This window comes from Macaca thibetana, chromosome 20 (assembly GCF_024542745.1).
Source record: "Macaca thibetana thibetana isolate TM-01 chromosome 20, ASM2454274v1, whole genome shotgun sequence".
NCBI lineage: Eukaryota > Metazoa > Chordata > Mammalia > Primates > Cercopithecidae > Macaca > Macaca thibetana.
The window spans coordinates 33,695,788-33,717,066 of record NC_065597.1 but is presented as its reverse complement, the minus strand read 5'-3'; the positions used below and the strand labels follow the sequence as shown (position 1 = coordinate 33,717,066).

At 45.8% G+C, this 21,279-nt stretch overlaps 2 protein-coding genes across 3 annotated transcripts in view; both read right to left on the bottom strand.

Annotated features, from left to right (window-relative positions):
* The window catches only part of CFAP20 (cilia and flagella associated protein 20), a 309,756-nt gene that overhangs the window by 11,110 nt on the left and 277,367 nt on the right, over positions 1 to 21,279 (bottom strand). The window contains exon 2 of one of the 2 annotated variants that reach the window (XM_050773114.1): positions 4,649 to 4,939. In XM_050773114.1, coding sequence (XP_050629071.1) covers positions 4,649 to 4,732 — 84 coding nt within the window. In that variant the 5' untranslated portion in view covers positions 4,733 to 4,939. Of the gene's footprint in view, positions 1 to 4,648; positions 5,061 to 21,279 lie in introns of those variants that run through there. The other variant, XM_050773113.1, reaches the window with a different exon arrangement.
* CSNK2A2 (casein kinase 2 alpha 2) overlaps positions 20,429 to 21,279 on the bottom strand; it is a 40,708-nt gene continuing 39,857 nt past the window's right edge. Inside the window, exon 12 of the mRNA XM_050773046.1 lies at positions 20,429 to 20,875. The gene's annotated coding sequence lies outside the window, so the exon portion shown is untranslated. The remainder of the gene's footprint in view (positions 20,876 to 21,279) is intronic.

The window sequence follows — 21,279 nt, the reverse complement described above, 5'->3', positions numbered from 1 at the left end:
TAGGGCACTGGCCATAGGTGGAGATTGCAGGACTGGAAGTTGCTCTGGGTTGAGTCAGTGAGTGAGTGGTGAGTGAATGTGAAGGCCTAGGACATTACTGAACACTTTATGAACACCATACATTTATGCTACACTACATTTATTTTATTTAGTTATTTAATTAGGGCTGGGATTACAGGCATGAGCCACTACACCTGGCAGGCTACACTAAATTTATTAAAAATATTTTTCTTTCATCAATAATAAATTAACCTTGGCTTACTGAAACTTTTTTACTTTATAAACTTTAAAAATTGAAAAAACTTTTAGACTATTTTGTAATAACACTTAGCTTAAAACACAAACACAATGTTCAACTGCACAAAAATATTTTATTTCTATATATTTTTATTCCATAAGCTTTTTCCTATTTTTTTTTTTTTTTTTTACTTTTTAAACTTTTTTGTTAAAAACTAAGACACAGACACCACACACGAGCCTAGGGCCGCACAGGGTGAGGATCATTAACATCAATCACAGTCTCCACCTCCACATGCTGTCCCACTGGAAGGTCTGCAGGAGCAATAACGCACATGGCGCTGTCATCTCCTATGACAACACTGCCTTCTTCTGAAATATCTCCTGAAGGACCTGCCTAAGGCTATTTTACAGTTAACTTTTTGTTGTTGTTGCTGTTGTTGTTGTTTTCTTTTTTTTTTTTTTTGAGACGGAGTCTCGCTCTGTCGCCCAGGCTGGAGTGCAGTGGCCGGATCTCAGCTCACTGCAAGCTCCGCCTCCCGGGTTTGCGCCATTCTCCTGCCTCAGCCTCCCGAGTAGCTGGGACTACAGGCGCCCGCCACCTCGCCCGGCTATTTTTTTGTATTTTTTAGTAGAGACGGGGTTTCACTGTGTTAGCCAGGATGGTCTCGATCTCCTGACCTCGTGATCCACCCGTCTCGGCCTCCCAAGGTGCTGGGATTACAGGCTTGAGCCACCGCGCCCGGCAACTTTTTGTTGTTGTTGTAAGTAGAAGTATGTTCTAAAATTATGATAAGGCCCAGCACGGGAGCTCATGCTTGTAATTCTAGCACTTTGGGAGGCTGAGGCAGGAGGGCTGCTTGAGCATAGGAATTCAAGACCACCTGGGCAACATGGAGAAACCCTGTTCTCTACAGAAATAGAAAAATTAGCGAGGTGTGCTGGTGAGGGCCTGTAGTCCCAGCTACTTGGGAGGTTGAGGTGGGAGGATTGCTTGAGCCCAGGAGATCGAGACTGCAGTGAGCCCTGATGTGCTACCGCGTTCCAGCCTGGACAACAGCAAGACCTTGTCTCAGAAAAATAAAATACAATAAAATAATGATAAAGAGTACAGTAAATACATAAGCCAGTAACATAGTCATTTATCATCAAGTGTTAGGCACCATACATCATTGTATATGCTACACTTTTACATGACTGGTAGTGGAGTAGGTTGGTTTACACCTACTCACAAACACGAGTACTGCATTTGACTTAACGAACAACTATTATGTCACTAAGCGATAGGAATTTTTCAGCTCCATGATAATCTTATGGCACCACTGTCATGTGTAAGGTCTGTCGTTGACCAAAACGCCATCATGTGGTGCATGACTGCATATACTATAACTCTGTTGCTAAGGACTTTACATACAGCTTCACTGAATCTTCATAACCGTGAGAAATAGATGAGAAAACTGAGTGGTTAAGGACGTGGCTAAGGTCACACAACTGGAACACAGCACAGCCAGGATGCAAATCCAAGATGTCTGACCACGCCCTAGCACTGAGGTTCTTAGGCAAGATACTGTTCTTCTGCTTAAGGAACCTGCAGTCCAGTGGACGATCTACAATAGAAAACTGCCAGCCACAGGCGTACCCATGAGGCTTAACTCAAATTCCTAATGAAAGGAATGTTTAAGTTGAGATCCGAAGGATGAGATGGAGGGGAGGGGCTGTGAGCTTCAGAGTGTCAAATAAATTGCAGGTGTTACAAACACGAATGAGCAAGCCATCCTCATAAAAAGGGAAGCTTGCAAATTCACTGGTACTGTGAATACAGTGCTCACTTCTACACAGACACAGAGCCTAAACAACAGTCAAACCAAATTTCTCAAGATTCTTCAAAGAAACCAAACAGAAATTCTCTCTATATATACTCAGGAAAGAAAACAGTAAAGTTTTCTGGAAATAAAATAACTACAAATAGGCATCACAGTCAATATATACCTAGTGGCAAAAGTCAAGGCCATGTCTAGCTAAATGTAGACAGTCCTCAACTCCCCACAAACTCTGTCCTTATTACAACTTTGCCTTAGTCCCTGGGAGCAGGAAAAATGTTTTCTCTATCTTCCCAAGTCTACACAAAGCCTGTCACTCAGCTGTCGCTCAATAAATCTTTAATAAGTACATCAATTCCCAGCATTCCCCTTACTGGATTGAATTTCCAGCACTTTCTGAGGACTTATAGCTGAGAAAAAGCACACACGACAAAGCTGAGGGATATGGCCCCAAACTTTTTTTCTTCTCTTTCCTTCCCTTGCCCCAAGAGGCGAACAAAACCTCAGTCCTAAACATTTTTCAATTGAGTCTAAGTAAGAGTTAGAAACACAAAATTAACTTTTACCATTGTGAAGATTTTGCTTGAAATGAATGTTCTAAAGGTTTTGCCAAAATGTCTCTTTAATTTACTCCAAGTAACCCTGCCAATCGATTTAACAATGTTTTCACACGTGTTTATGTCATCAGGGTACCATCCAACCTCTAGTGGCGTTGTTAAGGGACACAGTGCACCATGGTTACTTTGCTTTTATATTCTTGGGTAAACATGTTGACCAGTCAAAAAGCCACATTTGAAAACTAAAACACAGCACACAAGATCAAGCCCAGAAGGGTTAAAATGGAAAACTGATACAAGTTTCCTAACAGAAATTCTGAGGCCTCCCTACTACAGGAATTCTTTGAGCTTTAGTAAGTTCTCTGATCTGCTCTGAAAACCTCTCCTCCTAGGTCAAGTCCCATTCCCGATTTCAATTGCCTTATACTGACACTTTGTTACAATTCAGTTTCCAAATTCCACTGGCACAGAGGGCTCCCCTCTCTTGATGCCTTCTGACAGCCCGTAACTGAGTCAAGCGACAGCTGGGAAACCAATCTCCTTACAAAGTTCCCAGGCACCCCGGGCTCTCTTTGTACAGACGCAATTTACAGTTTACGATGCTTTATTCCATTGTGAAAAAAACCATGAAACCAAAAACCTCAGTAAGGCAGCAACATTAAGGAACTGCTGTCCTGTACTCCGGCACTAGCTCTAGCTTGTGGATAGAATCATCTGAAAGAGAAGAGATGGGCAGATTTTACATACACGAAGGCCCAACTTCATTATGTTCAGATTTTTCAACTATCTTATGAAAGTAACACTATGAACACACCATCCTCAAAGCTGCCCTCAGAACGCAGAGTTCCCTAGTGGTGACAGGCAGAAAGCTGCCCATGTTCTCTCCCAACTTTATGTGGCCCATAGCTCTCATCTGTGGATAAGGGAATACAGAGGCTTGTTCCGAGATAAAATCCAAAATTCTTGGCTTCATTACCAATAAACCCTGCTGAGATTATTCCACATGCATCTCTATAAAAAGCAGCATTCATCATACCCACACTCGACATTCTCCCAGACAGAAGTACTAAGAATATGACTGAAATTCCACACTGGAGTGCCTCCCGTAACTTATATTCAAGAAATAGTACAGCTGATTGCCTGGGAATTTGCATGAAGAACGAAATACCAAAGTAATAAAATGCAGACCAATTCATAGACAGCTAGATCTTTCTTCACATCTGCAAAAAATAGACTCATCATCTCGTGGGGCCAAACACAGTATCATCTAGTGGATGCCGGAATAAAGATGAGGCCTGTACTTGGCTCTGAGTTTATTAATCCAAACAAGACTTTGACTGTCAGCATTCTGCAGTTTTCCTGATGGAGAAATCAGGCACCGAGGGCATAGTACAGGCAAGTCACAGTGAGTGTGGAGCAGGTGCCAAGGGCTACTGAATTCTGACTTATTTGGGATCAGTGGGAGGAAGGGAGCAAACGAATGAAATTTAAACATCACTGGCTTGGCCGGAGCTTTTCTGTCGGCGCCTCTGTAAGGGTGCCTGAACAAAGGCTCTGTGTCTAGCGCCCAGCACCGTGCCTGGCACATAACAGGGTATCAGTAAATATTTGGAATCCGTGAATAGCAGGTACTTTCATCTGTACATCCCCGAAGCTCCCTCAAGTAAGTTCGTGCATTTCATGCTAGGAGATGGGCACCATCAACCCCATTATATTGGTGGGGAAACAGTGGCTCAAAAGAAGGGACTGACCGACCAAGTCAAGTCAGCAGCAAGGGTCGTGGCCCTAACCACACCACAGCTGCAGGACGCTTAGATCCCAGCCACGCCCACCCACATGCACCACCTCACCTCCTCCGCTGCTTACACGACGCCCCCACCTCGCGCCCCAGTCCCGCCAGGCTGAGGACAAGGCACAGCGTCCTCTCCGCCTCTCCCAGGCCCCAATTCGACACAACCATTCCCCGTCCCCAGTCCCCAGACGAGGAGGGGGTGTAGCCCCTCCACCCCGCACCGCCGCCGCCCCCAGCCCGACCTTTTTGTCCCAGATTTGCAGGGGCTTGCTGCCGATGCTGTAGAGGATGGAGAGGAAGCCGCTCTGGAACGTATTTTTGAACATCTCGCCGGCGGCCTTCTCCTAAGCCGCCCCGGAGCCGAGCTAGGCCCAGGAGTAGATACAGGCACCGAGCGGCGAAGGCACAGCAGCAGGCCGGCCCTGTTCCGAAGAACGGTGGTTGAGCTCCCGGCCTCCGGATCTGCAGTCACTGATGGCCGGACTCGGACGCGGGAACGCTAAGTCCGCGATCTTCAGCTCCTAAGCTGCGAGCTCAGAACGGAAACCACAACAACTACCGCCCGCGCCGCGGTATTTCCCGGCCTTCAATGGAGGCGGAGGGCCGCCCGTTGCTTAAAACGAATCCCTCCGCCCATCTGAGCCCGTCCCTGGAAGCGCGGGGTCCAATCCCGTTACAAGAACCACGGACTTCCGTTTCGTTGCGCTTGTAAGCCCCGCCTGGTCCCGCCTTCTCCTGAGAAAGAGCTCAGTTGTCAAGGAACTATTTTTCTTGCCGTCGTCGCAGAGAGGCCTTTGGAAAAGCGGAAGGGCACGGAGGGTTCGGGCCTTTGTTGGTGGTGCCTGCGTGGTGTCATGGGAACGTGGCGGGGCGGTGAGTGACGTGAGGGGGCGTGACGGCCAGGCCCGGAGGAGTTGCCCGCGCGGGAGAAAAGAGGCTGGGCAGGGAAAGTGGTTTTGAAGAGCTTCTTGGCGTCGGACGGACGCCCAACGAATGCTTGTCGGCCAAGTACAGGATAAGGTTAAAGGGAGCTAACCAATATTGAGCACTAACTGTAATGAGAGCCTAATATACATTCCTGCCTGTCATTATTCACATTGTGGCATGCAGTCAAAGCGACACTCTGAGGAAAATGTATCGCCTTAAATACATTGATTAGAAAATAAGAAAGCCCTGGCCGGGCGCGGTGGCTCACGCCCGAAATCCCAGAGCTTTGGGAGGCCGGGGCAGGGGGATCGCTTGAGTCCAGGAGTTCAAGACCAGCCTGGGCAAAAAAACGAGACCCTTCCTCTACAAAAAAATACAAAAATTAGCCGGGCATGGTGGCGCGCGCCTGTAATTCCAGCTACTTGGGGGTCTGAGGTGGGAGGATCCCTTGAGCCCGGGAGGCAGAGGCTGCAGCGAGCCGAGACCACGCCACTGCACTCCAGTCTGGGCGACAGAGCGAGACCCAGTCTCAAATAAATAAATAAATAAATAATCCTGAACATTAAGATAAAGGCAGAAATTAATAAACAAAATTAAGAAAGTTGAGTTGAACCAACAACTGATTTTTATTATTTATTTATTTATATTTGAGACAGGATCTTGCTCTGTCACCTAGGCTGGAGTGCAGTGGTGCAATCATGGCTCACTGCAGCCTCGACCTCTCCTGCTCAGCCAATCCTCCCACCCCAGCCTCCAGAGTAGCTGACTACAAGTGTAGGGCACCATGCCTCCCTAAGTTTTTTTTTTTGTAGAGACAGGGTTGCACTATGTTGCTCAGGCTGGTCTCAAACTCAGGCTGGTCTGCACTCCAGCCTGGGCAACACAGTCTCTGAAGAACAAAAATAAAAATAAATTAATACGGCCGGGCGCCGTGGCTCACGCCTGTAATCTCAGCACTTTGGGAGGCCGAGGCGGGCAGATCACAAGGTCAGGAGATTGAGACCATCCTGGCTAACACGGTGAAACCTCATCTCTTCTAAAAAATACAAAAAAATTTAGCTGGGCGTGGTGGCTGGCGCCTGTAGTCCCAGCTACTCGGGAGGCTGAGGCAGGAGAATGGTGTGAACCTGGAAGGCGGAGCTTGCAGTGAGCCGAAATCGGGCCACTGCACTCCAGCCTGGGTGACAGAGCGAGACTCAGTCTCAGAATTAAATAAATAAACAAACAAACAAATAAATAAATAATAAAAGAGGGAAAAGAAAAGACCTTTTTTTCCCCCTCCTGGACTCAAGCGATCCTCCCACCTCAGCCTCCCCAGTAGATGGGGCTACAGGTGCACACACCACACCCAGCTAATTTTTGTATTTTTTGTAGATAGAGGGTTTTGCTATGTTGCCTGGGCTGGTCTCGAACTCCTCGGCTCAAGCAATCCACCTGCCTTGGTCTCCCAAAGTGCTGGGATTACAGGCGTGAGTCACCACGCTCAGCTATCACTATATACTCTGCACTATTGCCTTTATTTCTGATGGGAGGGAAGTTCCATTTTGACTCAGCTTTTTAAAATATATCCTATGAAGAGATTCACCGACTCAGCTTTGATGAGACCCAAATTCTCTGCTTACCTTTACAAATTTTACAAAACCATGTGGACCACTTAAATACATCGCTAAGTCACCTCCCAAGTGCTTGGAAGGGCCAAGCAAGTGAGGGTGCCTGAAGTTTGAGTTTCCTCTGGATGAATATGTCTCCGCTTCTGTCATATCATTCCTTTACTGATACTCTATTCAGTCAGGTTGGTCTTTGCCATTTCCCATAAGTAAGCATTTTCCCACCTAATTTCCTGCCCATACCATTCCCTCCTCCATTTTGTCTGCTTATTCCCAGAAGGCAGGGCTTTCCCTTCAACCCTCTTAAAGTGAGGTAGGCGGCGGGGCGCGGTGGCTCACGCCTGTAATCCCCGCACTTTGGGAGGCTGAGGCAGGCGGATCACCTGAGGTCAGGAGTTCAAGACCAGCCTGACCAACATGGAGGAACCCCGTCTTGACTAAAAATACAAAATTAGCTGGGCGTAATGGCACATGCCTGTAATCCCAGATACTCGGGAGGCTGAGGCAGGAGAATTGCTTCAACCCAGGAGGCGGAGGTTTCGGTGAGGCGAGATCGTGCCATTGCACTCCAACATGGGCAACAAGAGCAAAACTCCGTCTCAAAAACAAAACAAAACAAAAAACAGAGTGAGGTAGGCTCTCCTTTGTACCCCTCAACCACTGGGTCTAGAGGTGGGATGTAGGTCCTCCTTTTTCTTCGTATCTCCTCCCAGACCATTGCCTCTCTCTCATTCCAAAACCCCCCAGCTCCTTTTAAACTCATACCATCAGGCTCCACTACCCACCACCCCTCCCTCATTGCAGCCATCTCAGATCCCTGGGTCATCTCTTGAATATTTAATGCCTGGCCCATTGTCTCTCTCCATGGCTCTCATGAACAACTATTTCTGATATGTGTGCAACAGCTTCATTGAGATGTAATTTACTTACTAGAAAACTCACCCATTTTAAGTGCAAAATGATTTTTCGTATATTTATTGAATTCTGCAAACACCATCACAAATTTTCCATAACTTTCATCATTTGAAAAAGACTCTCTCATCTAGTTTCTGTCCCTATAGATTTGCCTTTTCTGAACATTTTATCTAAATAGAATTATACAAAATGTGGTCTTTTGTGTCTGTCTTCTTTCACTTAGCATAATGTTTGGAAGGTTCATCCACACTGCAGCAATCAGGACTCTATTCACTTTTGTTGCTAAAGGGCATTCCACTGTATGGCTGTACCACATTTTTGTTTATCCATTCATCAGTTGACAAACATATGGCTCATTTCTACTTTTTGACTGTAAAGAATAAGGCTCTTATGAGGCTGAGCGCAGTGGCTCATGCCTGTAATCCAAGCACTTTGGGAGGCCGAGGCAGGTGGATCACTTGAGGCCAGGAGTTTGAGACCGGCCTGGCCAACATGGTGAAACCCTGTTTCTACTAAAAATACAAAAATTAGCTGGGTATGGTGGCATGTGCCTGTAATCCCAACTACTCAGAAGGCTGAGGCAGGAGAATCACTTGAACTCGGGAGGCAGAGGTTGCAGTGAGCTGAGATCGTGCTGCTGCACTCCAGCCTGGGTGACAAGAGCAAAACTCTGTCTCAATAAATAAATAAGGTGGCTATGAACATTCACATATAAGTCTTTATCATGACATATGATATATCTAAGAGTGAAATTACTGGGTCCTATGGCAATTCTATGTTTAACATTTTGAGAAACTACCAAATTGTTTTCCAAAGTGACTGCATCATTTTCCAGTTCCACTAGCAATGTATGACAGTTACAATTTCTCCACATCATCGCCAGCTCCTATCATTGTTTTTGATGACCCAGGACTTCACTCCACCCCAGCTACCTGCTCTTGTGGAAAGACCTCTCCCTCAAGCATCCCACTCCACTACCCCTTCCTATTATTATTCAGGCTCCCTTCTCATGTTCTGAGTCCTTGAGGCCTCAAGTTACGCAACATCACTGGGACTTTGAACATACTACTCTCCTATGTTGGACACTCCCTCACCTCTGTCACATCCTCACTTTCCTTTGTCCTGGCTTAGATTTCACAGCCCCTTATTAACTCATTGGTTTGAGTACATCCTCCACAACATTTTCATCCTCTCCTCCTGGTGTGCACATGGATTCATGTGGCAAAACCTAAGCCAGGTTAAATGTGGTTGGGTCTAGTCTGTTTATCCCCAGGCAGTTAGACATGGCTGGAGAAAGGTTCACAGCCCTGAGGACTCATCTTGCATCAAATTCATAACCATGGACCTCCAGTGGACACTTAGTGCAGCTCAGCAATTCTCTGACATTTCCTGGGCACTTGCTCTCCAGTATTAGTTTGTTCTCACGCTGCTGATAAAGACCTACCTGAGACATACCTGGGTAATTTATAAAGAAAAAGACGTTTAATGGACTCACAGTTCCATGTGGCTGAGGCGGCCTCACAATCATAGTGGAAGGTGAAAAGCACGTTTTACATAGCAGCAGACAAGAGAGAAATGAGAGCGAAGTGAAAGGGGTTTCCCCTTATAAAACCATCAGATCTTGTGAGACTTATTCACTACCATGAGAACAGTATCGGGGAAATCACCCCCTATGATCCAATTATCTCCCACCGGGTCCCTCCCACAACACATAGAAATTATGGGAGCTACAATTCAAGATGAGATTTGGGTGGGGACACAGACAAACCATAACACTCTCCTTTATCACCTTCCCCTCTTCTCAACTTTCAACGTTTCCCCCAGTGCCTTTCCAATAAATGCCATCTTCCTCCTCCTCTTCTTCTTCTCCTTCTTCCCCATCACTATTATCTATTTTCAAACCTTTTAAATTATTTCAAACAGGAACTCTGTACCCATTAAGGAAGTATGATCTTGCTTCTATTTCACTGAGAAAACTGAAGCAATCAGAACAGGGCTTCCATAGGACCCTTCTGCAAAACACACAACCCAGATGTGTACACGTCCAGGTGTGGTGCTTTCCCTCCCATTGCACAGGAGAACCACCTGTGCTATTTAAGGCCAGCCCTTGTACCTGGGCACCAGGTCCCAAAGCCATTGACTCATCACAGATGTTATTCCTGCAACAATGCCCTTGTGCTCCCACACCATCAATTTTCCCTCTGCAGAGGATCATTTCCATAAGTCTATGAACAGCTGTAATATTCCCATCTAAAAATAAATCCCTTCCCTTGGCCCTACCTCTTTCCCCCTACAGCTCAATTTCTCTGCTGCCTTTTATAGCAAAGCTTCTCAAAAGAGTTGTCTTATACTCCCCACTTCTTCTTTTCTCCTGTCCCTACCTCAGTCCATTCCAATCCCATTTCTGCCACACCACTCTTCAAGCTCAGTTCTCATGCTCACAAGTGACCGCCATGTTCGCAAACCCAGCGGCCAATTCTGACACCTCATATGACTTGATTTTTCAGCAACCATTGCTTCCTTCTTCTTGAAATACATTCTTTCCCTGACTTCCAGGCACCATACTCTTCTAGTTACCCCCTTTTATCTTTTCACCAGTCATTCCTTCTTTGTCTTCTTTGCTAGTCCATCCTCATCTCCTCCGTGTCTAAGCTTCACAGGGCTCCAGGTGCCATTTGCAAACTCCACTCTTCCCCAAATCCACTCCCTCCAATATCAGCTAGTCTCATGGCTTTAATAGCTCCCTATATATAAGCTGATTCTTTCCACCCCTATTCCCAAAGTCTATCTCCATTCCCACTGCCCCACTGGGCTCCGTTTGCCTATATCCAACCATCTACTTGACTTCTCCCCTGGGAGGTATCATGGGCATTTGGATCTTAACATGGCCCATAGAGAGCTTTACACTTCTCCACCCTCTCCCCTCACACACATCCCACACACAGCCCTTACCCAAGCCTGCTCCACCCCAAGTCTTGCTCATTTTGGTAAATGACAACTTGATTCCTTGCTGAGGCCCAACACCTTGGAGTCAGTTCAAGCTCCACTTTTTCCTCACAGCCCACATCAGCAAATTCTACAGCTCTACCTTCAAAATATCTTCCCAATCTAATCACATCCCTACCTTTATTTTTTATTTTTATTTTTATTTTTCTGAGACAGAGTCTTGCCCAGTTGCCCAGGCTGGAGTGCAGTGGAGTGCACTGCAAGCTCCACCTCCCGGGTTCACGCCATTCTCCTGCCTCAGCCTCCCGAGTAGCTGGGACTACAGGCGCCTGCCACCTCGCCCGGCTAATTTTTTTTATAAGTTTAGTAGAGACAGGGTTTCACCATGTTAGCCAGGATGTTCTCGACCTCCTGACCTCGTGATCCACCCACCTCGGCCTCCCAAACTGCTGGGATTACAGGCGTGAGCCACTGCACCCGGCCCAGGCATTTCTTTATAGCATCGCAAGAAGGGCTAATGCAGCCCCCCTCCCCTGTACACCTGAGACGGTCTCCTCCTGATGGCTCACAGCCACTCTTGCCATCCTGTAGTCCACTCTCCACATGGCAGCCAGAAGGATCCCCTTAGTAGCTCTTTGCTCTAATAGCTACTCATTTTGCTAAGAATAAAACTCAGGCTCACACCTATAATCCCAGCACTTTGGGAGGCCAAGGTGAGCAGATTGTTTGACCCCAGGAGTTTGAGACCAGCCTAGGCAACATGGTGAGACTGCGTCTCTACAAAAAAAATGCAAAAATTAGCCGGGCGTGGAGGTGCACACCTGTAATCCCAGCTACTCAGGCTGAGGCACAAGAGTCACTTGAACCCAGGAGGCGGAGGTTGCAGTGAGTCAAGATTGTGCCACTGCACTCCAGCCTGGGTGATGGAGTGAGAAATATATATGTATATAATATTATTATATATATTACATATAATATGTATTATAATGTATATAATACAATTATATATTATATTATAACATATAATAGTTTTATATAATATATTATATCTAATATATTAGATATAATTCTATATTATATATAATATATTATATATTAGATATAATTCTATATTATATATAATATATTATATATTAGATATAATTATATCTTATATATAATTATATTATATATAATTATATATAATATATTAAACATAATATATATTAGATATATATAATATATTAAATATATATTAGATATAATTATATATAAATGTGTGTATATAAAATATAAAAAATATTTTTTAAAAGTATGTAAATATAAAAATATATGAGTGTATATATACATACATACATATATACACACACATACATACATATATACACATATTAAAAAAAAAAATCCTTACTCTGGTCTCCTCCATCTTGTTCCCTGAAGCTACTTTGGCCTTCTCTCCCACATCCTTCTCCTCACACACTCCTCCCTCAGTGTTGCCTGCACCCTGTACCCCTCTCTCACTGGGCTTCCCTCTGCCTCTGCCCCTGCCCCGGCTGGTCCTGCTCCGCCGGCTCACTCCTTTCCTCACTCAGAGCTCCACTCAGGCACTGTCTGTGTTAGCTCCCTAGGGATGCCACAACAAATGACCACAACCTGAGTATGGTGGCAACTGAACAAAATAAAATTAAAGTAAAATTAATTCAAAATAAAATGTAAATGTAAAATGACAACTATGTAATCTCTCACAGTGCAGGAAGCTAAGAAGTCCAAAATCGAGGTGTTGATTGGGCCATGCTCCCTCTGAAGGCTCTGGGGCAGCGTCCTTCTTTGCTTCTTCCTGGCTTCTGGTGGCCCCCAGGCATTCCAATCTGGTTGGCTTGTGGGAGCGTCATTCCAATTTCTGCCTCCATTTCCACATGGCCACCTTGTCTCTGTGCCCTCTCCTCTCATTATAAGGATACTCAGCATTGGATTTAGGGCACATCCTGAATCCAGCATGACCTCATCTTGAGATCTTTGACTAATTACATCTGCAAAATCCTTTCCAAATAAGGTCACATTCTGAGGTTCTGGGTGGACATGAATTTTGGGGGGCTATTACTCAGCCCACAATACTACTTTACTGGAGAGGATGTCTTTGACAACCCAGTCTTAAAAACAGCACCCCCTCCACACCCTACCGATGCTTGTTCTCCCACTGCTCTGGCTGATTCTTTTTCATTGCACTTATTACCACTTGACAGTCTAAATAGTTATTTGCTTATTGTCTGTCTTGCCCATCACTCAGTTCTGAGCTTCTGGGAGAAAGAATTTGGTCTGTCTGGCTTATAGATGTATTCCCAGTGCTTGAGCCTATTGCTTGCATTTTTAAGTGGGTATGCAGTATGTGTTGAATCAGTGAATCAGACTCACAGGCTTGGGGCTCTTGGCCACTGAAGGTGCAGCACAAGCTCTGTGTCTCCCGGTCTCTGCAGCTCCAGACCCACACAGTCCATAGAGCCCCTCCTCAGCTTAGAATCCAGGCTCACTGAGCCCATTTGCCTACCCACAAAAGCTCCGTGGTCTCTTATTGGGTTGTGTTGTTCTTGCAACTTTCTCTCAGTAACTATGCATTTTCTGGACACAGTGGCTCACACCTATAATCCCAGCACTTTGGGAGACCAAAACAGGAGGATTGCTTGAGCCCAGGAGTTCAAGACCAGCCTAGTCAATGTAATGAGACCTTGTATCTACACAAAAATAAAAAATTAGCCTGGCATGGTGATGCACGCCTCCTGTAGTCCCAGCTACTCAGGAGACTAAGGAGGGAAGATCACCTGAGCCTGGGAGGTGGAGGCTGTAGTGAGCTACTCCAGCCTGGGTGACAGAGTGAGACTGTCTCAAAAAAGAAAAAAAGAGGCTGGGCACGTTGGCTCATGCCTGTAATCCCAGCACTTTGGGAGGCCAAGGCAGGTGGATCACAAGGTCAGGAGTTCGAGACCAGCCTGGCCAAGATGGTGGAGCCCTGTCTCTACTAAAAATACAAAAATCAGTCAGGCGCGGTGGTGGGTGCCTGTAATCCTAGCTACTCAGGAGGCTGAGGCAGGAGAATTGCTTGAACCTGGGAAGCAGAGTTGCAATGAACTGAGATCACATGCTGCACTCTAGCCTGGGTGACAGAGCAAGACTCCGAAAAAAAAAAAAAAAAAAAGAAAGAAAAGAAAAAAGAAAAGAAAAGAAAAGAGAAAGAAAGAAGGAAAGAAAGAAAGAAAGAAAGAAAGAAAGAAAGAAAGAAAGAAAGAAAGAAAGAAAGAAAGAAAGAAAGAAAAAGCCAACAGCACAGATCTCTCAATTGGTTCGGCTTACACAATTTTGAAAAATAAAGAAATCACGAAAAATAAAGTTAAGCAAACTTTCCATTTGATGGGTGCTAAAACTGCTGTGCCCAGATCAACTATAGAGAAGAACAGAGCTTTCAATGGCAATTTTAAATAAGTGGGATCAAGAATCTGAAGCATTTCTTCCAAAAAAAAAAACTGCAACAGGAGATGACACATGGGTTCACCAGAATGATCCTGAAGACAAAGCACAAAGCAGTGGCTACCAAGAGGTGGAAGTGATCTGGCCAAAGCAAAAGTAGACCAGTCGAAGGTCATGGCAACAGTTTTTTGGGATGCTGAAAGTATTTTGCTGTTATCTTTCTGGAGGGCCAAAGAATGATAACATTTGCTTCCTATGAGAGTGTTTTGAGTAGGTTACCCAGAGCTTTAGCAGAAAAATGCCTGGGAAAACTTCACCAGAGACTCCTTCTCCACCACAATGCTCCTGCTCACTCCTCACGAAAAACGAGGGTAATTTTGCAAGAGTTTCAACAAGAAATCATTAGGCATCCATCGTACAGTCCTGATTTAGCTCCTTCTGACTTCTTTTTGTTTCCTAATCTGACAAACTCTTTAAAGGGCACCCATTTTTCTTCAGTTAATAATGAGGCTGGACACGGTGGCTCATGCCTGTAATCCTAGCATTTTGGGAGGCCAAGGCGGGTGGATCATCTGAGGTCAGGAGTTCAAGACCAGCCTGGCCAACATGGCGAAACCCCGTCTCTACTAAAAATATAAAAATTAGCCGGGCATGGTGGCACGCATCTGTAATCCCAGTGCTTGGGAGGCTGAGGCAAGAGAATCACTTGAACTTGGGTGGCAGAGGTTGCAGTGAGCCAAAATCATGCCAGTGCACTCCAGCCTGGGCAACAGAGGGAGACTCTGTCTCTAGATAAATGAATAAATCAAGCAAGCAAGACTACATTGGCATGGTTAAATTCTCAGGACCCTCAGTTTTGTTTTGTTTTGTTTTGTTTTGTTTTGTTTTGTTTTTTTGAGACAGAGTCTCACTGTGTTGCCCAAGCTGGAGTTCAGTGGTGCAGTCTTGGCTCACTGCAACCTCCACCCACCAGGTTCAAGTGATTCTCCTGCCTCAGCCTCCTGAGTAGCTGGGATTACAGGCACGTGCCACCACACTGACTAATTTTTTTGTATTTGTAGTAGAGGCAGGGTTTCACCGTATTGGCCAGGCTGGTCTCGAACTGCTGACCTCAAGTAATCCACCCGCCTCAGCCTCCAAAGTGCTGGGATTACAGGCACCTGCTACCACACCTGGCTAATTTTTTGTATTTTTAGTAGAGGTGGGGTTTCACCATATTAGCCAGGATGGTCTCGATCTCCCGATCTCGTGATCCACCCACCTTAGCCTCAAGACCTTAATGTATTAAATTTATGAGTGTAGATTTAGGTTAGTATTTGAATGCTTAGGAAGATTTCATCAGATTTTAGGCCTTTCATATTACTGGAAGTGTGTGCAAATCAAACAGTTTAAATGTGTAATTTAAACAGTTTAAAATGGCCAAGGAAACTAGATTAAGTGTGCAAGCAATTTTTTCATTGTAATTCATTAAGTTTTGAACTAATTGAACGTTAAAGATTAAGCATTTCTATCTATATACAAAATCAACTTGTTTGTAGCTATAACAAGATTTATAAACTGATCTTAAAGACATGAGGCAAATTAGATATTTAAATGTACAGCTTTAATAACTATTGTTTAAAACACCAGTAACCGTAAGCATCCCTTTCAGTGCACAAAAGCCCTAGTCAGATGCCAACACCCAGTGGACAGTGTCTGTTCATGTTAGTCCAAGCCCAGAAATTCAGAGCATCTGCCCTGGAGACACGACGGGCTTGCCACACACTGGAAGGCAGAGTTGACTCCCCGTGTCTCTTTTCTGATGGTGATGGGGATGGGGATGTGGAGGTATAGCAGTGAGGTGAGGAGCTGTAGCCCTTAGCTGGGAGCAAAGATGGAAGGGTGCCCTGAATGACTGGAGTGTCTAGCTGGCAAAGGACAACTGTATCCCAGCCAGTGATAGCCATTGAGCCTATCAGGAAGAGTCATGGTGGGCAGATGAGGTTCCTGCTCATCTGAGAGTGGAGTCTAAATGGGAGCCTGTGAGGCCCTGCATGTTACTATTATTAAAAAAAAATTAATTTTAGGCTGGACCCAGCGACTCACACCTGTAATCCCAACATTTTGGGAGGGTGAGGCGGGAAGATCGCTTGAGCCCAGGAGTTTGAGACTAGCCTGGGAAACATAGCAAGCCCTTGTCTCTATTAAAAACTTTAAAAAAATTAGCTAGGCGTGGTGGTGTGCGCTTGTAGTCCCAGCTACTCAGGACTCTGAGGTGGGAGGATCATTTAAGCCCAGGAGGTTGAACTGCAGTGAGCTACGATTACACCACTGCACTCCAGCCTGGGCAACAGAGCAAGACCCTGTCTCAAAATGAACTTTTAACTGTACATACAATCAAATGTACTCTTTTTTAGGTGTAAAGTTTTGACAAGGGCACCAAGTCAAATAACCACCACCACATTTAGGACACAGAACAATTCCATCATCCCCGAAATGACCTCATACTTATGTTTTGTAGTCATCCCTAACCCTTGGCAACCACCAATCTGTTCTACATGGATCTGGCTTCTTCGCTTAGCACAATGCATTTAAGATGCACATTATTTTAACAGCCTGTAGAATAATATTCTGAAAAAGATTGTTCATCCATTCTGCCACCCGGCCCCTTATAGCCAGAGCTATTTTAAAACATGCTGGTCCTCAGCATGCTTTTTTTTTTTTTTTTTTTTTTTTTTGAGACGGAGTCTTGCTCTGCCGCCCAGGCTGGAGTGCAGTGGCCGGATCTCAGCTCACTGCAAGCTCCGCCTCCCGGGTTCACGCCATTCTCCTGCCTCAGCCTCCCGAGTAGCTGGGACTACAGGCGCCCGCCACCTCGCCCGGCTAGTTTTTTGTATATTTTAGTAGAGACGGGGTTTCACCATGTTAGCCAGGATGGTCTCGATCTCCTGACCTCGTGATCCGCCCGTCTCGGCCTCCCAAAGTGCTGGGATTACAGGCTTGAGCCACCGCGCCCGGCCTTTTTTTTTTAAAGCAGGAACTCACTCTGTCACCCAGGCTGGAGTGCAGTGGCGTGATCATAGCTCACTGCAACCTCAAACTCCCGGGCTTAGGCGATCCTCCCACCTCGGCCTCCCAAAGTACTGGAACTACAGGCATGAGCCACCGTGCCCTGCCGTTGTGCTTACTTATGAAATCTTTCCCATGGCATTTCAAATACATTAAAATGCAACAATTTTTCATATTTATGTTTTTTCTTCTGTGATTTTTGAGAAGAGTCCTTAGAATTTGCTTTTGAAATTATCTGACAATTCTGTGACTCTTCACTAATTTATCATGAGAAAAATATTTTTAAAAGCAAATATTGAATTTAATGAGCGACACTCACAAGGCTGTACATTAAGACATTTAATTCCACTTATTAATATTTACTTTCAACTTTCTTAGGTTAGAGCCAACACGTTTTCTTTCTTCAGGTCTCAAACATTTCTATAGTCCCCTAGAAAGCTGAGAGGCTGCGGACACTGTGCTCCACATGCTTGATAGAGGCCTGCAAGAATTCCATGGCCAAAGTCATCACAGCTCCAGCCTGCACCAGTGAGGGAAGGGACGGGAGGCTGCTTTCTAGAATCATAAGAATACCCTTTCTAAAAAACATCATATAGCATAATTATTTTTAAAGATTCCACATACATACTGTCCAAAAATGTATGTGCAAATTTGTTTATTGCAGCAATACTGGTAATACTGAAAAATGAGGAACAATCCAAAGTGTATGAATAACAGATTGATTCAACTGTGGTGTATCACGCAATGGTAAACCATGCAGCCACGAAAAGGGATGAGGTAGATTTATACATGCTAATGCAGTAAGGTGGAATGCACTAAGTGGAAATACAAGTTGCAGAATAAGAATGCATAGTCTGATTATAATTTATGTAAAAATGAAAATTATAATTTTAAAATAGTGCATTGGAAAAAAATGGGAAGATAAACACGAAATTTAATGGTGATTACCTCTAAGGGAGGAAGAGGCTTTCGTGTGAGCATGGGGTGTGTGTGTGTGTGTGTGTGTGTGTGTGTGTGTGTGTATGGCTGGGGGCGGGGGCTTTCGTTATTTACTTCTCTGTAAGCATTTGAATTTTTTTGTTGTTGTTGTTTCTTACCACAAACATATATTACTTTGGTAATCAGGAAAATGCAATCAATATTGTTTAGAACACAACCAGGACCACTGGGAGATGAGAGGTGATGTTCTCAATCTCCAAGCACATTGAGGAGGAGCTGAAGACGGTTTTCGTGTTATTGTGTTAGGACATGTCCCCTGCTTTCAAAAGTCAAAACAACCTACTCAAAAATCACCTCCTTTCCCTTTTTTCTACAACCACATACTTTCTCAACTCCACCATAATCACCCACAAAACTGAAAATTATTTGTCAAACATGATTTCCACATGGAGCAGTTAAAGAGAGCCTTGGTTGAGGGGGGAAATTGGAGGAGGGAGCTATGGTTCCAAGTTCTACATGACATCTCAAGATGCAAGCCAATCAAATGATTCTATTCGAATAAGACCCTCCATGTCCGGAAAAGACCTCAAATGGCAGTAAGTCATGCTAAGTAGCACAGATACGTGCTGTGGAGATAAACATGCACGCACAAAGCATGTTCCTAGGTACAACAAGGTACAAGGTACAACAAAATAAAAGTATTGTGATGCCGTCCCAGAGATCTGGGAGACTCAGAAATTTGCACAGTCTTGAGTCACAAAGGGCCCCACGAGACAGCCAGCTTGAGAAAATTAGGCCAGTGATGGGGCTGGAAAGCACTAAGTCTATCTGCTTGGTGTCCCACGGGTGGTGGTCTATGGGTCCTCACCTGCTGGTGTCCAGAGGGGATGCAGTCTCAAGCTCCCACACCTGAGCAACAGCTTAGATGCCACAGAAGCTGGTCCAAAGAACACCATGATGCTGTGGTGGCCCTGAAAGGGGCCTGTTTGCTTTCCTCCACAGTCACTTAAAAAACTGTGAACATCCACACTCGGGTGCCCACCGTGGGCCAGAACTAGCTGCAGAGGAGAGAGAATGTTGTGTGGACCAAGTTGCTTTTGTGGAGACCTAGCTGGTGCGCCATCCAGTGGCTTGGGTGTCTAGATCTGCCCATAGCTTCTGCTGTCCCCCAGGCAGTGGGAGGACACAAACCAGCAGCCAGGACAAGGTCATGGCCACTGCTTTCACCTGCCCTGACACCGCTGTCTCGAGCTGAGGACCATGGGAGCCAGTGAAGTCTCATTTGTAGCACTGAGTTTCTCCCGTTTAACAAATACAACCAGTGCTTCCGTTCTAGCTCCCCAAGTATCCGCTTTTCCTTCCAGCTCATGGATGCTTCAGAACGTGTGGTCAGAAGCAGCCCTCAGATCAGAGACCCCGACCCCTCTCCTGCCTCAGGACAGCAGACTCAACAAGCCTCCGAGATGGGGCCTTTCTTCAGTAGCGGGTGCTCGGGGGACAGGATTGAGATGGGATGAAATGTGGAGACGGGAGCAAAGGGGCAACCAAGAAAGGGCCAAGGCATCTTCCTGCATTCTCAGGAGGCGACTCTTCTTTGAAGGAGAGGCCAGGGAGAATGCTGGTCAGTGGGAATGTGTCCAAGGCAAGGCCCCGCTTTCCTGGCTGAGTCTACTTCAGCCATCCATGTTGTCCCCATTCCTAAGACGGGTTCACTGTGTACCTCTTACCACTCACCTCTGGAAGAGAGTCCTTACAAACGGGCCCTCCTTGGCTGAGTGTGGTTGCTCACACCTCTATGTAGTCCCAGCACTTTAGGGGGACGAGGAGAGAGGATCACTTGAGTCAAGAGTTTGAGACCAGCCTGGGCCACATAGCGAGACCCTGTTTCTACAAAAAAACTTAAAACTTGTCAGGTGTGGTGGCATCCACCTGTAATCCCAGCTGCTCAGGAGGCTGAAGCAGGAGGATCACTTGAGGCCAGGAGGCCGAGGCTGTAGTGCTCGAGCTATTGTTGCACCACTGCACTCCAGCCTCGTGACAGAGCAAGACCCTGTCTAAAAACAAAAATGAAACCTGGCCCGCCTTGCCCCAGGGACCTCCCCTGCTTCATCTGGTTAGAACCTGGCACAAATGCACTTTTGTCTCGTCCTGAGTCACAAGTCTCAGTTCATGACCCTTTCCATACTGAAAACTCTCCATACGTTTCTTTTAAAACCTTTTATTCAATAATATATACTTTTAAAATAATAATATGTAACTGCCGCCATGCCACATACTGCCCCCGTCCCCCCACTGTGGAGTCTGTGGTCAGCTAGTTAGCGTGGTTTGCTGGAAAAACAGGCGGCCACGGGACGAGCTGAGGGGCTCTGGGAGCAATAGTAACCAACAACATTCTGCATACCCTTCACATTCCCCATGCTTTCTGGGTCGGGAAGAAGTCAACAGGAAGCCAAAGGCAAGTGAGCCTTTTACATTCGGAAGTGAGGTTTGATATACGGTGGTGGGCTGCCCTTCGCTTGGTCTAGTTCGTGCTCGCCAAACCTGCCACCGTTTTGTGTCTGCTCACGGAACGTGATCTCTCTATACGCGTTAAGACGTTTGATTTGGTTCTTGTTCTGCTTATGGAAAAGTGGGAGAACCGCAACAGACCTGGGGAAAGAGACGGGAGGAGGGAAAGACGTCATTAATCAACCTGAGCGGGCGAGGGGAGGCCTCCATGTGCGGGAGGGCCTGCGCTAGAATGCAAGCTCGGCCTTCCCATGCCACTTGGTGGAGAACCCTGCGAGAACTCGCTGAGTTCAGGTTTCCAACAGTACCCTCTGCCTTCCTCTTCTGATTATCATGACAGAGATGGTCTCTAGCATGGCCTTCTGTCACAGGAAGGGTGCTCTGGGCACCACGTGTGTTGTGACCCACTCTTCTACCCTACCCCATCCCTCGGGTCCAGGGCGCTGATGGAGAAGGCTCGGAGACTCTTGACCATCCTGTGCCAGTCAAGCTACAAATTCAGCAGTCAGCTCTAGGTCCCCCTCAGACCTGACCTGATTATCTGA